Source organism: Neopelma chrysocephalum, unplaced genomic scaffold (genome assembly GCF_003984885.1).
Source record: "Neopelma chrysocephalum unplaced genomic scaffold, ASM398488v2 Primary Assembly neopelma1_71, whole genome shotgun sequence".
Classification (NCBI taxonomy): domain Eukaryota; kingdom Metazoa; phylum Chordata; class Aves; order Passeriformes; family Pipridae; genus Neopelma; species Neopelma chrysocephalum.
In genome coordinates, this window is record NW_020897731.1 from 1,070,778 (window position 1) to 1,088,982 (window position 18,205).

The 18,205-nt window shown below is 39.4% G+C and overlaps 1 protein-coding gene across 1 annotated transcript; it reads left to right on the forward strand.

Annotated features, from left to right (window-relative positions):
• Positions 1 to 2: 2 nt before the first annotated feature.
• ADRA2C (adrenoceptor alpha 2C) lies at positions 3 to 9,676 on the forward strand (the record flags this gene model as incomplete). The annotated part of the gene is made up of 1 exon (XM_027686310.1): positions 3 to 9,676. A coding segment is annotated over one exon (750 nt), but the record flags the coding sequence as incomplete, so codon positions are not given.
• Between the last annotated feature and the right edge of the window lie 8,529 nt (positions 9,677 to 18,205).

Consider the following 18,205-nt stretch of genomic DNA (forward strand, 5'->3'; position numbering starts at 1 on the left):
ATGATGAGACATGGTACATCCTTTCTTCTTGCATAGGCTCTTTCTTTGCCCCCTGCCTCATCATGGTGTTGGTCTATATCCGCATCTACCGCGTGGCCAAGCTAAGGACCAGGACCCTCTCTGAGAAGCGTACGATGCCAGAGGGGTCCTCCCAGACTGAGAATGGCTTGAGCCGCGCTGCTGGCGGCTGCACGTCCATGAGGATGCAGTTGGGAGAGAATGGACATTATTCAGTTCACCACTGGCGCAAAGCCTCTGAGCTGGAGGACATTGAGCTGGAGGAGAGCAGCACCTCAGAAAGCAGGCGGAGGCGGAGCCGGGAGGAGCATCCCCGCAAGAGCAGCAAGAGCCAGTCCTTCTCCTACTCATACTCCTCCAAGCACTCCAGTAGCCGCCTGTCCCGCGCCAGCAATCGCTCCATGCAGTTCTTCTCATATCGCCGTCGCCGGAAGCGTAGCAGCATCTGCCGTAAGAAAGTTGCCCAGGCCCGGGAGAAGCGCTTCACTTTTGTGTTGGCTGTGGTCATGGGGGTCTTTGTAGTTTGCTGGTTCCCATTCTTCTTCAGCTACAGCCTCTATGGTATTTGCCGGGAGGCATGTGAGGTCCCTGAGACTCTCTTCAAGTTCTTCTTCTGGATTGGGTATTGCAATAGCTCCCTCAACCCAGTCATCTACACCATCTTCAATCAGGACTTCCGCAGGTCCTTTAAACACATTCTTTTTAAGAAGAAGAAGAAGAACTTCCGGCACTGAGCTGGAGGGATGGATTTGCCTCGAGAAGGAATAGAGTTAAAAGAGAAGGAGAAGGCTCTATGCTGGAGAAGAAGGGAGGGAAGAGAACATGGGGTTTGGGCTTAGAGAGAGGGAAGAGGGCTGGCCCCCTTGGTGGAGCAGGGTGACGCTGTGGGTTAGAGGGATGGTGTTGGGGAGGCTGAGGGCATTCACTGTGGTACAGAAGGGCAGCATGGTGCTGGAGGAGCAGTGCTGGAGTTTGGATGGGTAAATGGGGAGGGGAGCGATTGTCTTTGAGCCCTGATGGAGGGCATGGGGAGCCTGCAGAGGAAAATAGGCTAAGATACTGAGTCTGGGAGGCAGTGAGCTTTTGTGGGCTCTGGAGTTTTGTGGAAAAACAAAGACAGACTTCAAGAGGAAAGGGTTAAGTGGCAGTGATGGTGGAGATTTCAGTATTTATAAATAGAGCAGTTTGGGCCTATGGTGGATTTGTCCCAGTAAGAAATTGGCTTTCACTGCTTGTGTGGGGAAGGAAAGTGCAAAGTACCAGACACTGACAGTGTTTTGAGTTATGAAAGGATTTAAATGTTTGCCAAAAAACCCTAAAGAACAATCCAAACTCTTTTCTAAATAAACCTTTGTACTGTTAAAACCTTCTGAATCATGATTTTGCACGAGGGATGAAGTCAAACAGAAAGCATGGGGTTTTCTTTTCCTTTGGAGAGGTCTTGTCTATAGAGCTGGATGGGAAACATTTTTCCTCTCTTTCTGTAGTTTTTGATTAGTCAGTGGGACAAACCTAGGAGTCTTGCATTTTTTCATGAAATATGAAAAAGAGCACATACACCACATGACCTCATTTGCCCCTGATGGATCGCCAGGCAGTACTCCATCCCTCTCAGATCAGGACCTTGTTGTTCTGGAGCAGATAGTGAAAAAAAAGTGATTTTGGTGACTTTGCCTAACATTTTCTGAGATAAAAGGAAAAAAGTTTTCACTTGCGTGTGCCCTGGGGAACTTCCCCCCGTCCCCTCCCTCTTTTTCAGTGCCCCTCAAAAGACTAATCTCAGGGCTGGATTTGTGCTGCTCTCATTCTCAGACAGGCAGTTGAAGGCAGTCTGCTATGCAGATTTTAGGAGGAAGAGCAATCACCACACCACTAAGGTCTTTAAATCCTTCGTATTTACAGTCTTAGGACAACTAAATCCTTTATATTTATTTTTTAATAAGAAGCATACATTACAGATTGTCAGTGTCGTATGTGAACAAATCTCAAAAGAAGGTGCAGCTGTTCCAAACCTTTAGTATTAATGTTGCTTGCTTTCTCTTCTCTTGTTTACATTTCTAGTTTATGATTTCAGAGGATTTTGTTGGGAGGAGGGAGGAAGAGGGGAGTATAGTTTGAATAGTTATTAAAGCAAACCATATTTCCCAGGGGTTTACAAAATGTCATAAACTGCAATGAAGAGAATGAGAGGCAGGGACTGGTGTCTGTATATTCATCACTGGATGCATATCAAGTGTAAGACTCAGCTGAGCATTTACATCCCTTCCCTAGCTGTGCTGCTGCAAGGTGTGTGTTCTGTTTATGGGGTAAATACTGCTCCATTCTATGTGTATCGCTCCTTCCGTTGGCAGCAGGATTTGGCATCTGCCTCAAATGAACCTTTCCATAGCAAACAGCTCTTTGAAAGAATGAAATCGAATCACATATGACAGGCTTCTTAAAACAGCTAAATTGAATCTATACCTGAGAATCATTAGATATCCCCTTCCTTACTCCCTCCATTCTCTCTGACAGGTGTCTGTAGCCTCTTTTCTTGAAATCTCTCTGTCATAAGGAGAAATGATAGAGCAGTCACTTTGTTTCATCAGTTTTTCATAATAAGAATTTAGTTCACTTAACCCTGGAAGAGGAGATTGTCAGTGGCTGAAGTTCTGGTGTTCATTCAACAGACTTATATTCAAGTGAGAGTTCTGCTGAAGTAGGTATTAGATGATTGCACCAAATGCATTAGAAGTTTGCTTGATTTCACTAAAGAAACAGCTGAGACATTTTCAAAGTCCTAAGTGCATAACTGCCTGGATACTTTCTTGAAATAATGCTCAGAGTGTGAAAAGATTTGGGCATAGTTTAAATAACAAATGGTTTGGTACAAATATGTACCTGAGGCAGAGAAATGAGAGGAAAAAATAGCAACAGAGAGGAGGAAATTACAAGCCATTTTCTCTTTTGCAAAATGGAGAATTCTTTTTAAAGTTACATCAAGAAGAGCTGAAACAAGCTCGTATTATTTGTAGGTAGCGATGTAGCTAAAAAGTTCAGGTTTGTTTAATCTGAAGAAACTATATAATCACCAAAGCAACATATGGTACCTGGCTACTACCTCTGAGCTCCTTGATGGCTTCATTAGAGATGCCCATTTCTGCCAAGATGAAGGTCTGCTTCTGTCACTTACTGCTGGTTTAGAGGGTTTTCCCAGTCTGCAGACTCACAGTGGTTTCACTGTTGCACTGCTTTTGAAATGAGATTGTGGCCTGTAAACAGAGTCCTTCCTTTTTTTTTATTTTCCCTTGTAGAATTTAGGGAATCTGGAGGTGAAATTTAATTGACAGTCAGATTTTAATTGACATAAAGTATAAATGGAATGACTGATGTGCCTTAAAAGTAAGTTCTCTGCGATAAAAATATTCTGTGGTCATTATAAACATAAAGGAAATGATACTTCTGTTTTTGTTTTGCACTTCCAAAAGTTTAAAAGGGATTGATGCAGATAATGAATATCTATGTGCAGCAGCATATTTGAAAACAGGGCATTTTCTGTGGTTTTAATCTCTTTTCTCAACACAATTTCAATCTTTCTAATCTGATTCAGTGGTTCAAAAGGATCTTATTTCTTCTGAGCTAGATAAAAAGTAATATTCATCAATAAAGATGTGCAGTTTACACCCCTTTTAAGTGCATTTCCCCCTAGATTAGTGAATACAGAGGATTTCTATAAAAATTGTTTTTAATGTAACGACTGAATATGCTTCAAGTAAAATGGGGCTGATTTATTTTTTTTAATTACAGTGTTCTCTTATTACTTGTAATAGCTGAAGACTGGAATTGTTTGTAACATATTGTGTGGTGTTAACTTTTCATAAAAAGTTGTCAGCTCTGCTACTCACACTGTGGTTGTGTTTCAACTGTAAGTTGGCTAATAGCATACATAGGAAAAAAATAGTCTATGCAGCTTTTGCTCAAAAAAAAAAGGGAGAAGATATTTTATGTTTTAAATGCGTCAAGTTGTTTCTTTGATCACATCTGATGAGCTGGCTGAAACACTCTCTACTGTTGCGGAAGAATGAAATGTTGCTGTGAAGCCATATCGATTTTAACAAGTACCTCATCCTTAACTCTTCATTTGCTCATTTCACCATGAAGAAAATTTTCTGTCAGTCTTAAGTGAGAAGTTAATGTTTCATTTTCAAAAACAATTTTCTGAACAGTGCCATTGTTGGCTGGGTATTGAAATATCGAACAGTGTCACTTAGCTGGGATGGGAACTCAGTGCTGCTGTCCTTCAGCTGCCTCTGTGGGAGTTTTGCGTGAGTGAGAAACGCAGAATTAGCCTCTTCAAGGCTTGAGGCAGATGGAAGGGGCCTCATATATAGGAGATTTGACAGGATCACAGTTTTAAATCAGCGTCTGAATTAAGAAGCAGGCCCTTGTTGTTCTGTGTGATCTCTGTTCATAAGAATCATGTTGCTGCAAGAGGACTGGAGATTTCTGAGAAGCCGATCTGAAGTGAAAGACTAAATACAGCTTTGCCCAGATTGGCCTGTATTATCCTTTGTGAGTAATCCCAGGAAACTTCAGTTTACTTGTGAATGAAGAAACTACTCAGTGTGGGCAAGGACTTTAGGAGCTTCCGTAGACACTGCCTCTTTTTTAGTAACTGTGCCTGAGGAATTTAAGCAAACATTTGTGCGTAAATGTAGGAGAACAGAAGGAATACAATCCTCTCCGCTTAACTTTTTCTACTGTTCAAACCCATAGAAGATGTGGATTAAGGTATTTCTGACTATATAACCAGAGGAACAAACCCTATTGTATATTTTTAGTATAAGCTGTGTGAAGAGCATTACCTGCTTGCATCTGTCTTTCAGAGAAGAAAACTGTTGGTCTGTGGAAGTTGGCATTGGTTAGAACAGCAGCTGAGAAGTGTAAGGATTTTGCAGGAAATGTGAGTAACAACATGTATTTCAGAAGAATGTTTTGACCTTAAACTGTGACTACTCTCAAGAAGGAGAGAACACCTACAAGCTGTGCAAGAGGAAGGCCAGATGCTATCTGTGAGTTTGTTTTCGTGGTTGCTTATTGTGACCTGGTTGGTGAGCAGAAAGCAACTAAATGCTTCAGGCAATAAGCTCTAATTTGGAGGGGGAACAGTGCATGAGGAAGTGGCAACCCACAACTCTGGGGGAATTAGTATTTACACACCTTCTTTGCACTGCAGCCAAGTACAGTGGAGGAATTTGCCTTTTTTTGTTGCACAATAGCAAATGTTAATTTGTCTTCCAGATGTGTGGGTCAGTTAGACCATACAAAAGATGACACAAGAGAGGGCAGATAGAGGATTGGTCACTTCAGTGTTCAACGCCAAGCTTAAATTTGTCCTTTGTCCTTGAAATTGAGCCAAAAATGCAGTTTGGCACTTGGACCCAAAGGCTATGTAGCATCAATAATGCTACACTGAATATAGTCTAGTTTTAGCAAAAAGCATCAGTTCATATTATACACCCTGCATATCTCTGTTTCAGGGCAGAAATAGGAGAGTCTGACACTTAAAACATGTGAAAAAGGAGTAATCAGGAGTTTGAAGAGTCACAGGTGTGTTGTGAAATTTCCCAGGATCCTATTCTGATAACTGAGCTGACTTTAATTTTGTGGGTCCCAAACACTTTGAACTCCTAAGAAAGTCTTAGGGAGGTAAGAAACATAGAAACAGTAGAAATACTGCTTCTCAAGGAAGCAAAAAGTGGCAAATTGCTCAGAGAGTCTTGTTCAGATGGTTGTACCATATGCCCTGTCCTCCAGTGGGTGAATAATTGTTACTGTGGGGTATCTTCAACTCACAGTGACTACCACGCTTGATCTGAATTAAGGTAATACCTACAGTTGGTACATTGCCTTTGTTTGAAGAGGCAGCCCTTAGAATATGACAGAAGACATTTTAAGTAGTTTCTCTCTCCTCTGGCATGTCCTTCACTACACTATTCTAAACATTTTTTAATTCAACTTCACAATGGTTTATAAGGTAAAGAAAGATTGTCAGTATCTTACAGAAAAAAAAAAAGACAGAGAGGCATGGAAAATAGTAGGTATGGAAACCTGGTGTCTTAGTCCTGATCTAACATCTTACTGCAATACCAGTCTTTCTTCCACCACCACCTTTTTTTCTTTTGGAAAACAGAAATCAATGGAGAATTGCAGAAGCTTATTTTTCATAGACTACACTGATGATACTGTTTACACTAGGAAAAAAGAGAGCTTTTCTCTCAATAAATAGCATTCTGCTGTAAAGCAATTTTCTTTACTACACTTGTCTGAAAAATCTAATGAAAAGTAGACCAACACTTAATTCCATTTGTTTATATGTACCTCTCTTAACAAAAATGGTTTATTATAGGTCCTGAATGTAAACGGCACAAATCAAATGTAGCTGCCTGCTCCATCGAAATCAATTAGTTGTGTTTCAGCATTTTTCTCAACAGCAGTCATTCATTTTGCATGATGCTCTTTCCTGATAGCTGTCTGCTGACAGAGAAAGCTGTTCACCCTGTTGACAACAGGAATAAGATGAGGATTCATATTTGCCTCCATCATGTTAAGTCTCCTCTAATACATTAGAAAGCAGGCCACTGGAAGTAGGTCTTTTGATGGTGACATGAATCAGAGAATTAATAACCTGAGCCGGTTCCAAGATGTACAGCATACTTAATCGAGGGGCTAACCCTAGACTGTGGGGACATGCTTCTCATGTTTTAGTTCTCTGTGCCTTTGACCCAACATTGCAAATTATTTGCTCTGTAGCGGAACACTCAGCACAGCATCGCTTTCGACCTAGTCTGCTTGAGTAAGAAATTAATACTGAGGTCTCCCACTTCCTCACTGAGTGCTTTCACCGATAGACTATTTATAAAGGTGATGCAGCTAAAATGCCTTTCCTTTTGGCACATAAATGTTTTATTTGATCTAGCTTTTTATCTCTCAGTAGACTTACACTCTCATTCCACAAGGACATTCTCTATCTGGAAAGCAAACACATGTCAAATACTTGGAGGAATATTAGAAATCCTGAAAAACCTCAGCCACTCCAGGTAAATTCTAAAAGAAAGCAGCACAGCTGAACTAAGAAAACTAAGGCTTAATCTTGTCTCTGGTGGGGATGCCCTATCTGAGACCACCTATTCTGATGTGTCTTTCATCAGATTTGGTGCAAACAGTGTGTGGAGCTGTTCTGTTGGGGCCCTTGCAGCTCTACTGAGAGGAACAATTTCAAGTGTCCAGCAAAGATTAGAGAACGGAAATATGTGCCTATTGAATCACTTCCCACTGGAGCAGACACACTCACCTTGTCTTTCTGTTGCCTTTTTGCACTCTTTAGACCAGTCCTTGCTTTCAGTCTGACTACCATACACAGCCTGTGCTTGCTGTGCTTTACATCCTATGCCTCAGTGTCTGATCTACAAAGGGCAAATGACACTCTCCTCCTCTCAGCTCTGCTGGGAGGGTTCTCTGGAAGACTGCCTGTGAGGTGCTTCCATGCTGTGCTATGCATAAGTACCTGTAGTGGAATAACAGGAGTTACTACAGATTCTTGACTGACTCCAAGCCACACAGTTTTATCACCAATAAATGCTTGTGTGCAGAGTTTCAAAGTGTCTATAAACGTGCATTCCCTAAGGTTGACACTGATTTGTTTACATCAACAGCAATTTCTGTAGGTAATTAAAGGGAGACTTTTAGTCAATCCATCAGACACTACTTTGGTTTTGTCACATGGCACATCAGAGAAACAGGATGTGTTGTTTTAACAACGCAATTCACAATAAAAGTGATTAAAGATTCCTGATGACATGTTTTTCTGTAAACAAACAAACAAAAAAAGCCAGTTTGATGAAATCTGATCCTTCTTTAAAGAATGTGTCTGGTTTACCCCATATATAATGGAAATCAGGAGACCTTTAATCAGCTTTTGTGGGCCCGACTGCTTACTGGCTTGGCTGGCTGGCTCCTGGGCAGACTGCTGGATGAGGTGCCAGGAAGCCGAGACTTCCAGGCTCCTGGATCCTGGGTAGCTCAGGCCCCTGGGTTTATGGGCATTCAGCTCTGAGTTCCATTATCTAAATGCTTCATAACCTTTGTTATACTTAGTCTGTCAATGCTTTTATGCATTAAGGAGAGATTGTCATGCCCTTTTTTCTGATGAGAAACCAAAAGATTAAGGCATTTAGGTAGGTAAATCTTAACAAGCTTCTACTTTATGTGGATCCTTCCAATTGCAAACCCACCTATTGATTCTCAGATACTTGCTAAGCTCCAGTGTATAAAGTTCTACCTGTGCTTGAGAGTTCTGTTTCTGCCTCTGTGAATGTCATAGGTCTGCAGAACTTGCACATGAATCCTCTCAGGATACGCAAACTGAATGTGTCTCCTTTGCTTGTCTCCCTCTGGTAGGTAGCTCATGCAGTTTGAACTTTGCAGAATAAGGAAGAAGGAAGGCACTGCCTCCAGTTTGTAGGGAAGCACTAACATTGCTACCCTTTTTTTAAGGACTGTGTTTGTGGTTTTAGTCACCAGTGCTGGATTCACACTACCATTTCTAGATGCCTGTTTTTCCTGTGTGCTGAACAAGTACCCTCAGGGAATAACTCTGACCTATGATTTATACCCCAAAGGGGTGAACTTTTTCTGTACTCGTGGCAAAGTACAGAAATCACAAATACTACTTAAAAAAAAAATTTGACCCAAGATCCCCCAAAACTAGTCATTGAAATAACCAACCTTATTTATGGGTCAAGGCTCAAATTCAGGAAAAATTAGAAAAAAAAATTATAAGCCCAGGGATCTTTCATATTTCCCATTTCTTTTAGTGCAAGTCTCTCAGGATACAGTTTGGATCACTAGATCATCATTTTCTCAGACTTTGAAGGTCACCTCCCTTGAGATTACTGAACCTATGCCTACCTAATCCAGAAATTACCTGGAAACTCAGTGAAAATAAAGGTTGAAGAGTCAAGAAATAGCACAGATGATTAAAACATTAGGCCTGATGGAATCCCTAACTGGCAGTACTGTTGGGAACAAACATTTGGGGCTACTCTGTGTATTTTTCACGTACAGTAATGACAATAGGGGGAATTTGAGTGCCAGGTGAATGTTTTGTACAGAGGTGGGTTGCTGACAGTGTTTACCACCTTCAGAAGTGTCAGTCAATGTCTATCAAATTCATACTTTTCATAATAAGTAATGGGATTGTCCCCAATTATAGTCTTGAAGGGAAAAAAAAAGGATTTAAAAGTAATTTTAAAAAGTAGTCATCCATAGTAAATATCAAAGGAAAAGGAACCTGTCTGTTGAAGAGTTCAGCAGCAGTTCATTCTTACCTAATTCTGCCATCTCCAGCTTAACATAACTGATAGACACATAGGTTGAGGCTTCCCTCAGGTTACAATGTTTTCAAAAAGTGGCATAACATTTTGTGTGTTAAATAGATTTCTGTTGCGTTAAAAGTTACTACTAATTAATCACAGAAATTGCTTCCCCCCACCCCCCTTCTTTCAGAGAAGAAACAAACAGAAAAGATATTTAACAGGACTACAAGAATAGCTGTTCCTTTTCTATTTTGGTAATGCAAAAAAAAAAGAAAAACCAAACAACAAAACCAAAAACCTAAAATGTTGGGAATAAACATATTAAAGAGTCATTAGGACTTTTGGATGCAAATTAACCATTTTGTTCTCTGATTAATCAAGCACAACTCAATTAACTCAATGCATTTACTTATCCCTGAGGTTTTTATGTGTTATGTAATAAAATACCTTGGTTGCCCAGAAAGGCTGTACTGTCTGTTTTTAGAGGTTTTCTAGACACAACTGGATAATGCCCTGAGTAACCTGGTTTGGCCTTACAGCTGACCCTATTTTTGAGCAGGAGGCTGGGCTAGAGGCATATGGAGGTCCCTTCCAACCTGAATTAGACTATCACTCTAAGACCTGTTTCCTCCTAATAATAAATAAAAGTTCTAGTGTCTGGATAGCATCAAAGTAATATTCTATGGAAAGATGCACATATATTGCTATACATGAGCAAACCCTTAGCCCTTTTAAATCTCTAGAATTTTTATGTCATCTGTGTACAAATTCTAACACACATTTGGCTGGATCCGGTGCACAAACCTTTTCTTTGTTTAGAATTAATTTAGTAACTAGAGAGCCCTACAACATGTTGCCTTTCCCTGCAAAATCCCATTCCCTCACAGCCCATAACACAGTAGAGGCACAGTCACATACAAATATTTTACAGACGTTTTCTTTAGAACTCCAGCCAAAATATTGCTTTTGGTTGGTTGGTTTGTTTTTCCCAAATAAAACAAACTATGTTTATGTCCAGTAGGTCAAATGTATCTTCCTGATCTACTGACTCTGAAGTAGTGAAGAATATAGTTCCTAAAGCACCAAGTCTCACCACAGCTGCTGTGAGTGGAATATAAATAACAAGGAAATAAGTGTATTTCCATACACAGCTGAAGACTTTAGTTAAAGGCTGAGCAGTGGGAAATCCCTGACCACAACAAGTTGCATGGAAGGTACCTGACTCTTCTGTAGAAGTGGCATTTCAGAGGATCAGGTGCTAACTGAAGAATTTCTGAATATAATGTCATATCTGGAATTGAAAATCCTTTTCTTCCTTTCCAAATGCCAGTGATGTTTCTCTGTGATTACAATGCAGATGCTCTTGTGAGGCACGGCAATACAGTTGTATATTCCATGTAAGTTATAAGGTTGGTTATTTGGTTGCCACTAAATATGTTACAGGGTCAGAAATGCTCTTAATATACAGATATAATCCTTGATGCAACTTGCACAAGTACAACATAAAGTATCTAATTCTTCTCTGTGTCCACCCAAGAAACAAGATACCTGGGGCCAAATCTGCAGCAAGGTATGAGCAGCTGCTTGCTGGAGTCTCTGGTCTATGGACACCGCTGAGGCAGCTGAAGCCCACCTGGGTGAGGGAGTGGTGAATCCATTTGTTCTTCCCCAGTCTTGTTCATGGGATCAACAGAGCACAGGTCCCATTGCTACAGATGATAAATGCACTGCTCTGTTTACTTATCAAACCCATTTCTTTCTGCCCACCTTCACTGCTTTTCAGAAGTTCTAGTGTGTCTTAAAAGCACCTGGTACCATTTGTGCTCCCACTTGGCTTCAGAAAGTTCAGAAAATCCTTTGAGGCCCAATTCTGTCATGATGGTGACTCCAAAAATACTTTTAAATGCCAGCAGTTTTATTTAACCTTTGATAAAGGTAAAAGTGTTAGTTCTGAGCCCAAAAATTTTAACACTCTGTTTTATAAGAAGTTAACAGCAAATGGATAAATTATTGAGCCTTGGACAAGGATTTATATCTAGTTCCATTGCTTGCCTCTTGCCCAGTGTGCTATATGCTTTGAACCTTTCCTTTCAATCATTTGCCTCTTTGTTTCATTACAGTATGTGCACTTAATTCGTAAATGCTTTTGAAAGTCATGAGCAAAAAAAAGTACTACAGGAGTCCTAGATCATTATTTTTAGAAAAAGAAATAATAAAAAGTTGAGGAGTACTGAAGTACTACACATTAAGGAGTTCATTTATTCATTTGTCTTCTGGCTTTGCTTTAAATTACTTGAATTGGTGAGGGTTGCAATATGTATCATCAATGTCTACTTTTATATCCAGCTTCACTGAAGTATCTCTAAAAACTTTGAGTTTGCTAATTTATATATCTATCAAAGATACCACAGAACTGACCATTTATTGGTGGATGCCTCAGTCTCTTTTCCCAAGGAACAAGTGAAAGGACAAGAGGAAATGGCTTCAAGTTGCACCAGGGGAGGTTTAGACTGGATATTAGCAAAAAAATTCTTCACCTAAAGGGTTATCAAGCTGCCCAAAAGGAACAGGCTGCCCAAGGAAGTGTTTGAGTCACCAGCTCTGGAGGTAATTTTACAAGACATGTAGATGTGGCACTTTGGGACATGGTTTAGTGGTGAACTTGGCAGTGCTGGGTTAGTGGTTGGACTCAATCTTAAGTATTTTCCAGCCTAAATGTTTCTATAATTACAGCTAAAGGCCAGAACAATTTTTAGAAGAAAACTTTTGCCTTATATTTTTCTGCTTAGTTAAAGTTCCTGTTATTTGTAAATATTCTGAGTGGAAACCTCTCACTGTCTGTGGTACAGTGTTGGGAAGGAGCTCTATGGGAGCTGTGATTGAATTGAGACTTTGGTGAGTCTAGAACAGTTACTGTTTGGGGGTTTCTTCTGTGCAAGTTGGATGTCTGGAAGCCTGATTCCTCCTCAGGATACAGATAATGACAAATTATCTGAATGTGGAAAAAACTTGGAATGATAAATATCAACGTTTTGTCTACGTATACCCAGAACACTGCACTCATGAGACTTCTAAATCAGTGTGCTCTGTTTCTATTCTTTGAAGTTATTTTTATAACTATTTCCTAAGCAGTTGCACATCCTACAATGACAACTACATATGTCCCAAGATTAAAATATCAGAAATAAGCCATTTTTAAACCTCTGAAGCTCAAAACAAGTGATGAGTGCTTTCTTTGTATGCTAGCTGAATATTTGACTCAAGCACTTAAAAGTTACACTGTGGAAAAATAAAGTACAGTTCAGGATAAAAATATGTTTTTATTTGATATTGTTAAAAATGTAAATTGTTCCCTTAAATTGATAATGTGTATATGTAAATTTGTCATGTCCTTTTAAAAGTTTGATTTTGTGCTCAAGTTCTACTTTTATTCTTTTTTTAAGGAGCAAACACACACAGAGTGTCAGGTAAATATTTCCATGAATAGCCTCAGGGTCCCTTGACAAGAATGTAATTGCCTGTGCACTGATTCTATAACTGAATTGCCTTCCTTAATGATGGGATATTGGTTTTATAGGCCCCCGACTGCTTCTCTTTAATACCCATTAATTATCATTTTACTTTTTTTAATGAATATCCCTTTCTCTTTTTAGTTCCCTCATGTTTCCTCCCTATTCCACAAACCCCCTGCAAAAGTGCAGCAAGTGCAAGGAAATAAAGCAGCAAAATGACTGTAAGCTGGCATTTACAGACTCCTGTTCATTTCAAATAGACGAGTCCTGCACTGCAATTGAATTAACTAATTTTAGAGCTCAGAAACACAAGCAGGTTCACTCCTATCATTCACAACTGCACCTCACAGAGTAAAAGAGATGCTGCTGCCTTCTTGTAATCTTTTAGATCCAGAGTTCTGCAATACTGTAAAACAATTCTTTATTTCAGTAGGTATATCTGGGGATAAATTTGAGAAACACGTAAGGAAGAATACAGAGGATACCAGTTCTGCAGTGTGCACCAGCTACAGATGGCTATTAGTCCATCAACCTCAGCTTCCAAGTGGGGCCTGGGAGAAACCACCCCATGAAATAGGAATGACTTAATCAGTGATTAAATGTTCTGGTGCAGATTACTCAGATTTTTCTCCAGTTTTTTGAAAAGCTTCATTTCTGCTCAGAAAAACAGTACGTGACATTTCAACCCTCAAAATATTTGAGACAATTAGTGCTTAGGTCAACTGGGCTCTTAAAACACCAACTGTGGTTTTGCTGAAGCTGTGATTGCCATAGCCTACTATAAACCAATAGATTCAGCATATATAACAGTAAAATACAATTCTTATATTGCTGGCTCTTGCAAAATCAGGTAGAGAAATACTGAAGAATTTATAGCTCCAGTCTTATGTAGCCTTAGAATATTGATTAGCAAATCCTGTGAAGAGACTGTAGAGCAGAAAGCATCATTCATTCATGAAATGGAAATACGCTGTCAAAGAGCATTCATCTTGCATGGGCCAACTATTCACAGTTCCTCTAGAAATGATCCATCATTGTAGTTGAATTCTGGGGCTCAGAGGGGGAGAAAGGGAATGAGCTCTTACCTTATAAAGGTAAAGTATATTTTTACACAACTACTGTGTTCAGCTGCCTCAGTAGCTGATGCCTCCTCTGCATGAGAACTGTATGACAGAGCTGATAGAGGGTTTTGCTGGGAGAGAGCACACAGACTTTTGTGATAACTAGCAGCAATTTTCAAGAACGCTGGAAGATGTTGCAAATGTCAGGACCTGAACTCAGTGGGCTGCCAAGTTGAATCCAACTACACCTCTGAGCCGGGTCAGCTGCTGATATGTCTGGCAGGACCAAGCAAGAAAATCTCTTGGGATGGGAGACAGACTTCTACTGAAACCCTGAATATTGTGAGCAGCTTTGAGAGGTGGGTGGAGGTGTTACTAGAAGGATCATCTGATCAGTGGATGGAAAGGAAGAAAACAAGCTATCACTGAAGTCACTGAGAACGGGAGTCTTTCAATCCTGTTTTCAGAGGAATCCTTATGCTGTATCTTGCCAGGTTATGATGTTTTTACTCTCATAGCAATGGTTCACTTGCATATATCTATATCTAGCAAATGGGGAAGATTTTCCTCTATGCCACCACACAGATTAGAGTCAATTTGCAAAGGCATTTTAATGAAAAAAACCTAATTAACAAAAATGGAATCCCTTTTGGTACCGCTGGCTACCTAGCAAGAGAACTGGACTTAGTTTTCAACATTATTTTCCCATTTTGACAGTGTTTCCCAGAGTTTTACTATTTCCTTTTTTTTTTTTCAAGTGGAAAAAAAAATCAATTTTGAGAAAAACTCTCCTAAACCATATGATTTAAAGCTCTTTCTCTATATTTTTGTTCCTCTGCACCTGCCTTCCTACTTGTACATTTTTTCCTGTTTTACTACAGAAGTATGGAGAAAACAAAAATCCATAACTGCAAAAAATTAAGAATTTCAGGATCTTTTTTCTTGAAAAAGTTCCAGAAACCCAAATAAGAGAAACAGTAGGAAGATTGGAATTAAAATTTCTGATGACTAATAAGTCGCTTGTTTTCAGAGATTTTTGTATGAGATACCAGGGTTTCTAGTCTAGAAATCTAGCCTAGTTCTAGTTTTCCATCTAAGATCAGAGGTGAAATGTGAGTACCTGACAGGCATATTTCTGTCTTTTGTTGTATTCTCGTCTGCTTTTGTAATGCTTTTGTCAGAATCTGGATTTCACCAAAGTTAACTAAACAAACCACAGTTCTCAAGGGGAAGACTACCCACACACATGGCTACAACATAGCACTTGCTGGCTCAGACAATGGTTGTTTTCAGAAAGAGCTATTCCATCAGCATGGCAAAAACTTAAGCTTGGAACTCAGGTAACCTCAGACTGGACTAAAAAACCTTTAGAAACTATTGGACACTAAAGGTATAACTTTAGGTTTGAAAATCTTTCATCTGATCCCAAGCAAAAAGCCCTATGTTAAAATCTCTTTGCTTGGATTATAACCAATTTCTATTGCTATGGTTTAGCAGCTTTTGAAAATCATTTCAGGGAATCTTTTGTTGTCATAAAACAATACCTTTTTTTATTCAGTCCCTGCCATCAATACTTTGTGTTTTCATAATATGTTCTATCAATAAAACACTTTCTATCATTCAATCAGTGTAAACTGTTCAGGCTCATCTACTGTACATTGCTTGATGAAAAATTTATGACAGCTCTAAAGCCAACTGATCAGCAAGATGGTTTTTTAATCATATGCATGACTGAAAGTATTTTACTAAAAAGGAGACATAAAAAATAAGTAGATCATTATTACTGAAGCACAGATTGCTTTGTATTTTATCTTCTAAAATGCAGCTGAGAATATCATTATTAAGAAGAGAATGTCATTTTTCAAAAGAACTTGTGGCAGTAACAGCTAGTGAGGCATATTTTATTAGCTTCAAGAGGGAATGCCTGTTACATAATACTACAGCAATTGTTTCAGGGCACAAAATTCAGAGCTAGAAGATGAACGAAAACATTCAAGAGGGCACAGAGTCAGAAATTTTGTTTAGAAATGTCTACAGAATTAGCATTATAGATTTCCTGTGTTCTCTTTAGTGAATAATAGTGAGTGGTCTTGCTCAGATGAAGTATACATTTACTATATGATGAAAATATTTCTATCTTGCTCTGATAGGTATGGAAGCTGTCTCTCGGTATAAAAAAGAGATTTCAGGCTGTAATAATAACATATTAGATATGGGGGAACAGTCCAAAAGGAAAAACAAAGAAGTTTTCTTCTCAAGGCAGGATGCATAAAACAGTATCCACTCCAGAACTGAGGGGGAAAAGTTAAACTTCATTCACAACAGTGAATGCACGTTTCAAGTTAAGCTAATTGAATTTTATCTACTTGTCTGCCAGTAACCATGACACTTTTATTTCTTTTTGTTTCATCTTCTCACCAGTAGGCTTCACTTATTGGCACAGATGGATTCCGATATTAAAGGCAATTTCCAGTTGGCTTTAGGACAGCTATTATTTAATTGGCTCCTTTAACTGTCTCTGTCACCAAAAGCTTCTGCAAACTCTTGTATTTAAAATAGTCTGTGGGGCAAATTCTCTGCTGATATATTTCTATGGAGCTACACTAGTAACAAATTTCACCTAGGAATTTCCACTCTCACTGCAGTATCTTCGATTTCTTTTTCTCTGATAGCTTATGTTACTTTATGAGAATAACCAACATCAATGCCCTGGCCCAACCCCAATAAGAACCATACAAGCCACAGCATCCATCAACTCTCCCCTAAGCTACTGAGGAGAGTTACTTGAAAGAGGCTTGTGGCCTGGGGTCGCACAGCAAAGACTTTAGAAGGAGACAGGCTCCCTAACCTGACTGAAGAAGGACAAGTTGCTTTGCATCTCCTTATGCCATTCCTGAGCACAGTAAGAGGCAGGCACTGGGAGGGACCTTGCAGCTGCCTTCAATTTAACAGCCACAACAATTGTATTAAGAGATTCCTGCTCAGCAGGTCCGTTGGCGTGTGAAAAGGGATTAAATCACAGAAAATTGGTGACCTGGGACACTGGATGTCAGCAGTCCCTCAGGAATCTCCATACCATGTTCCACAGCATGGGGCAAACATGGTCTTCATAGTAATTCACAGGCTGGACTGCTCTGAGGACATTTCTCCTTATGCTGGGACATGTTGTACTTATGTTGGTATGAATAGGTTTAGCGTCGACTCTGTTATTGTAAAAAACATTATTTGAGTAGCTGTTGGCAATGAAAGAAGAGATAGTTTGTAGTCCTACCTGCTTTCCTAGTCAGAAAGGTTCTGTAGATAATTTTTTAACATTTAACAAATAGCACACAGATTTACTGAAATTGCCCCCTTCCCAACTAGTGGATCAAAATCTGCTTTAGTTTTCTGAGGGTCAAGAGGGCATGAAAAGGGTTCAGGGTAGGTTTAGACACAGCCTGTATAATGATTACAAAATTTCTTTGTGTACTGTAGTTATTAAAGACTTGTTGATTGACAGATGAGCAGTGTGTGTGTTTGTGCTTCAGTGTACATAGGTGAGCAGTCCCCTGAAATATTGTTCATTCAGCTGGAAAGCTGCAGGAATAATTGGGCTTGACTCAAAAGCAAGTAGAAACTAGAACAGGAGAGATAATTTTGGGATATCATATTAACAAAAGCAAAAGGAGGTCATTTTTCTGAATATTTTTTTCACACACTTACAGCAACCTAAATCTGACAAGCCATCAGAAGTGCCAGGGACAAAGATATTTGCATTTCTAAACACACCAAGTACTTAGAAGCTAAATTCTTTTTCTGTAAGATCATGAGACCTTTGTGAACAAAGCCAATGCCAAAAGCTGCCTGTAGGAAACATCTCTGTTAAGAGCTCCATGCTGAACCTTTTTGCATCAGAGCTTTATTTATATCATGTACCCTTGCACGCATGTTCCCTGCTAGCTCAGGAGTGTATAATCAATCCTACATAAGATGTATTCCCAGGTCACTAAGCAAGACTCAGTTAAGGGTACACTTCTGGTATGTTTACATATATGGTCCTGTAATAATATTTATTTTTATGCTGACATGTATGTCATCTCAGTAAATGGTTCAATCACACTCTAGATGTAAGGCTGTAAGCAAAATAATCCTATGGACAAATGTGTGGATTTAAACTTTAAAACAAGAAACTTTTATATGATACAGTGGCAACACTCACAGATATAGCCAGGTGGACTCACTCATTTACAGCTGCCTCTCTGAACAGACTTGGCTATTG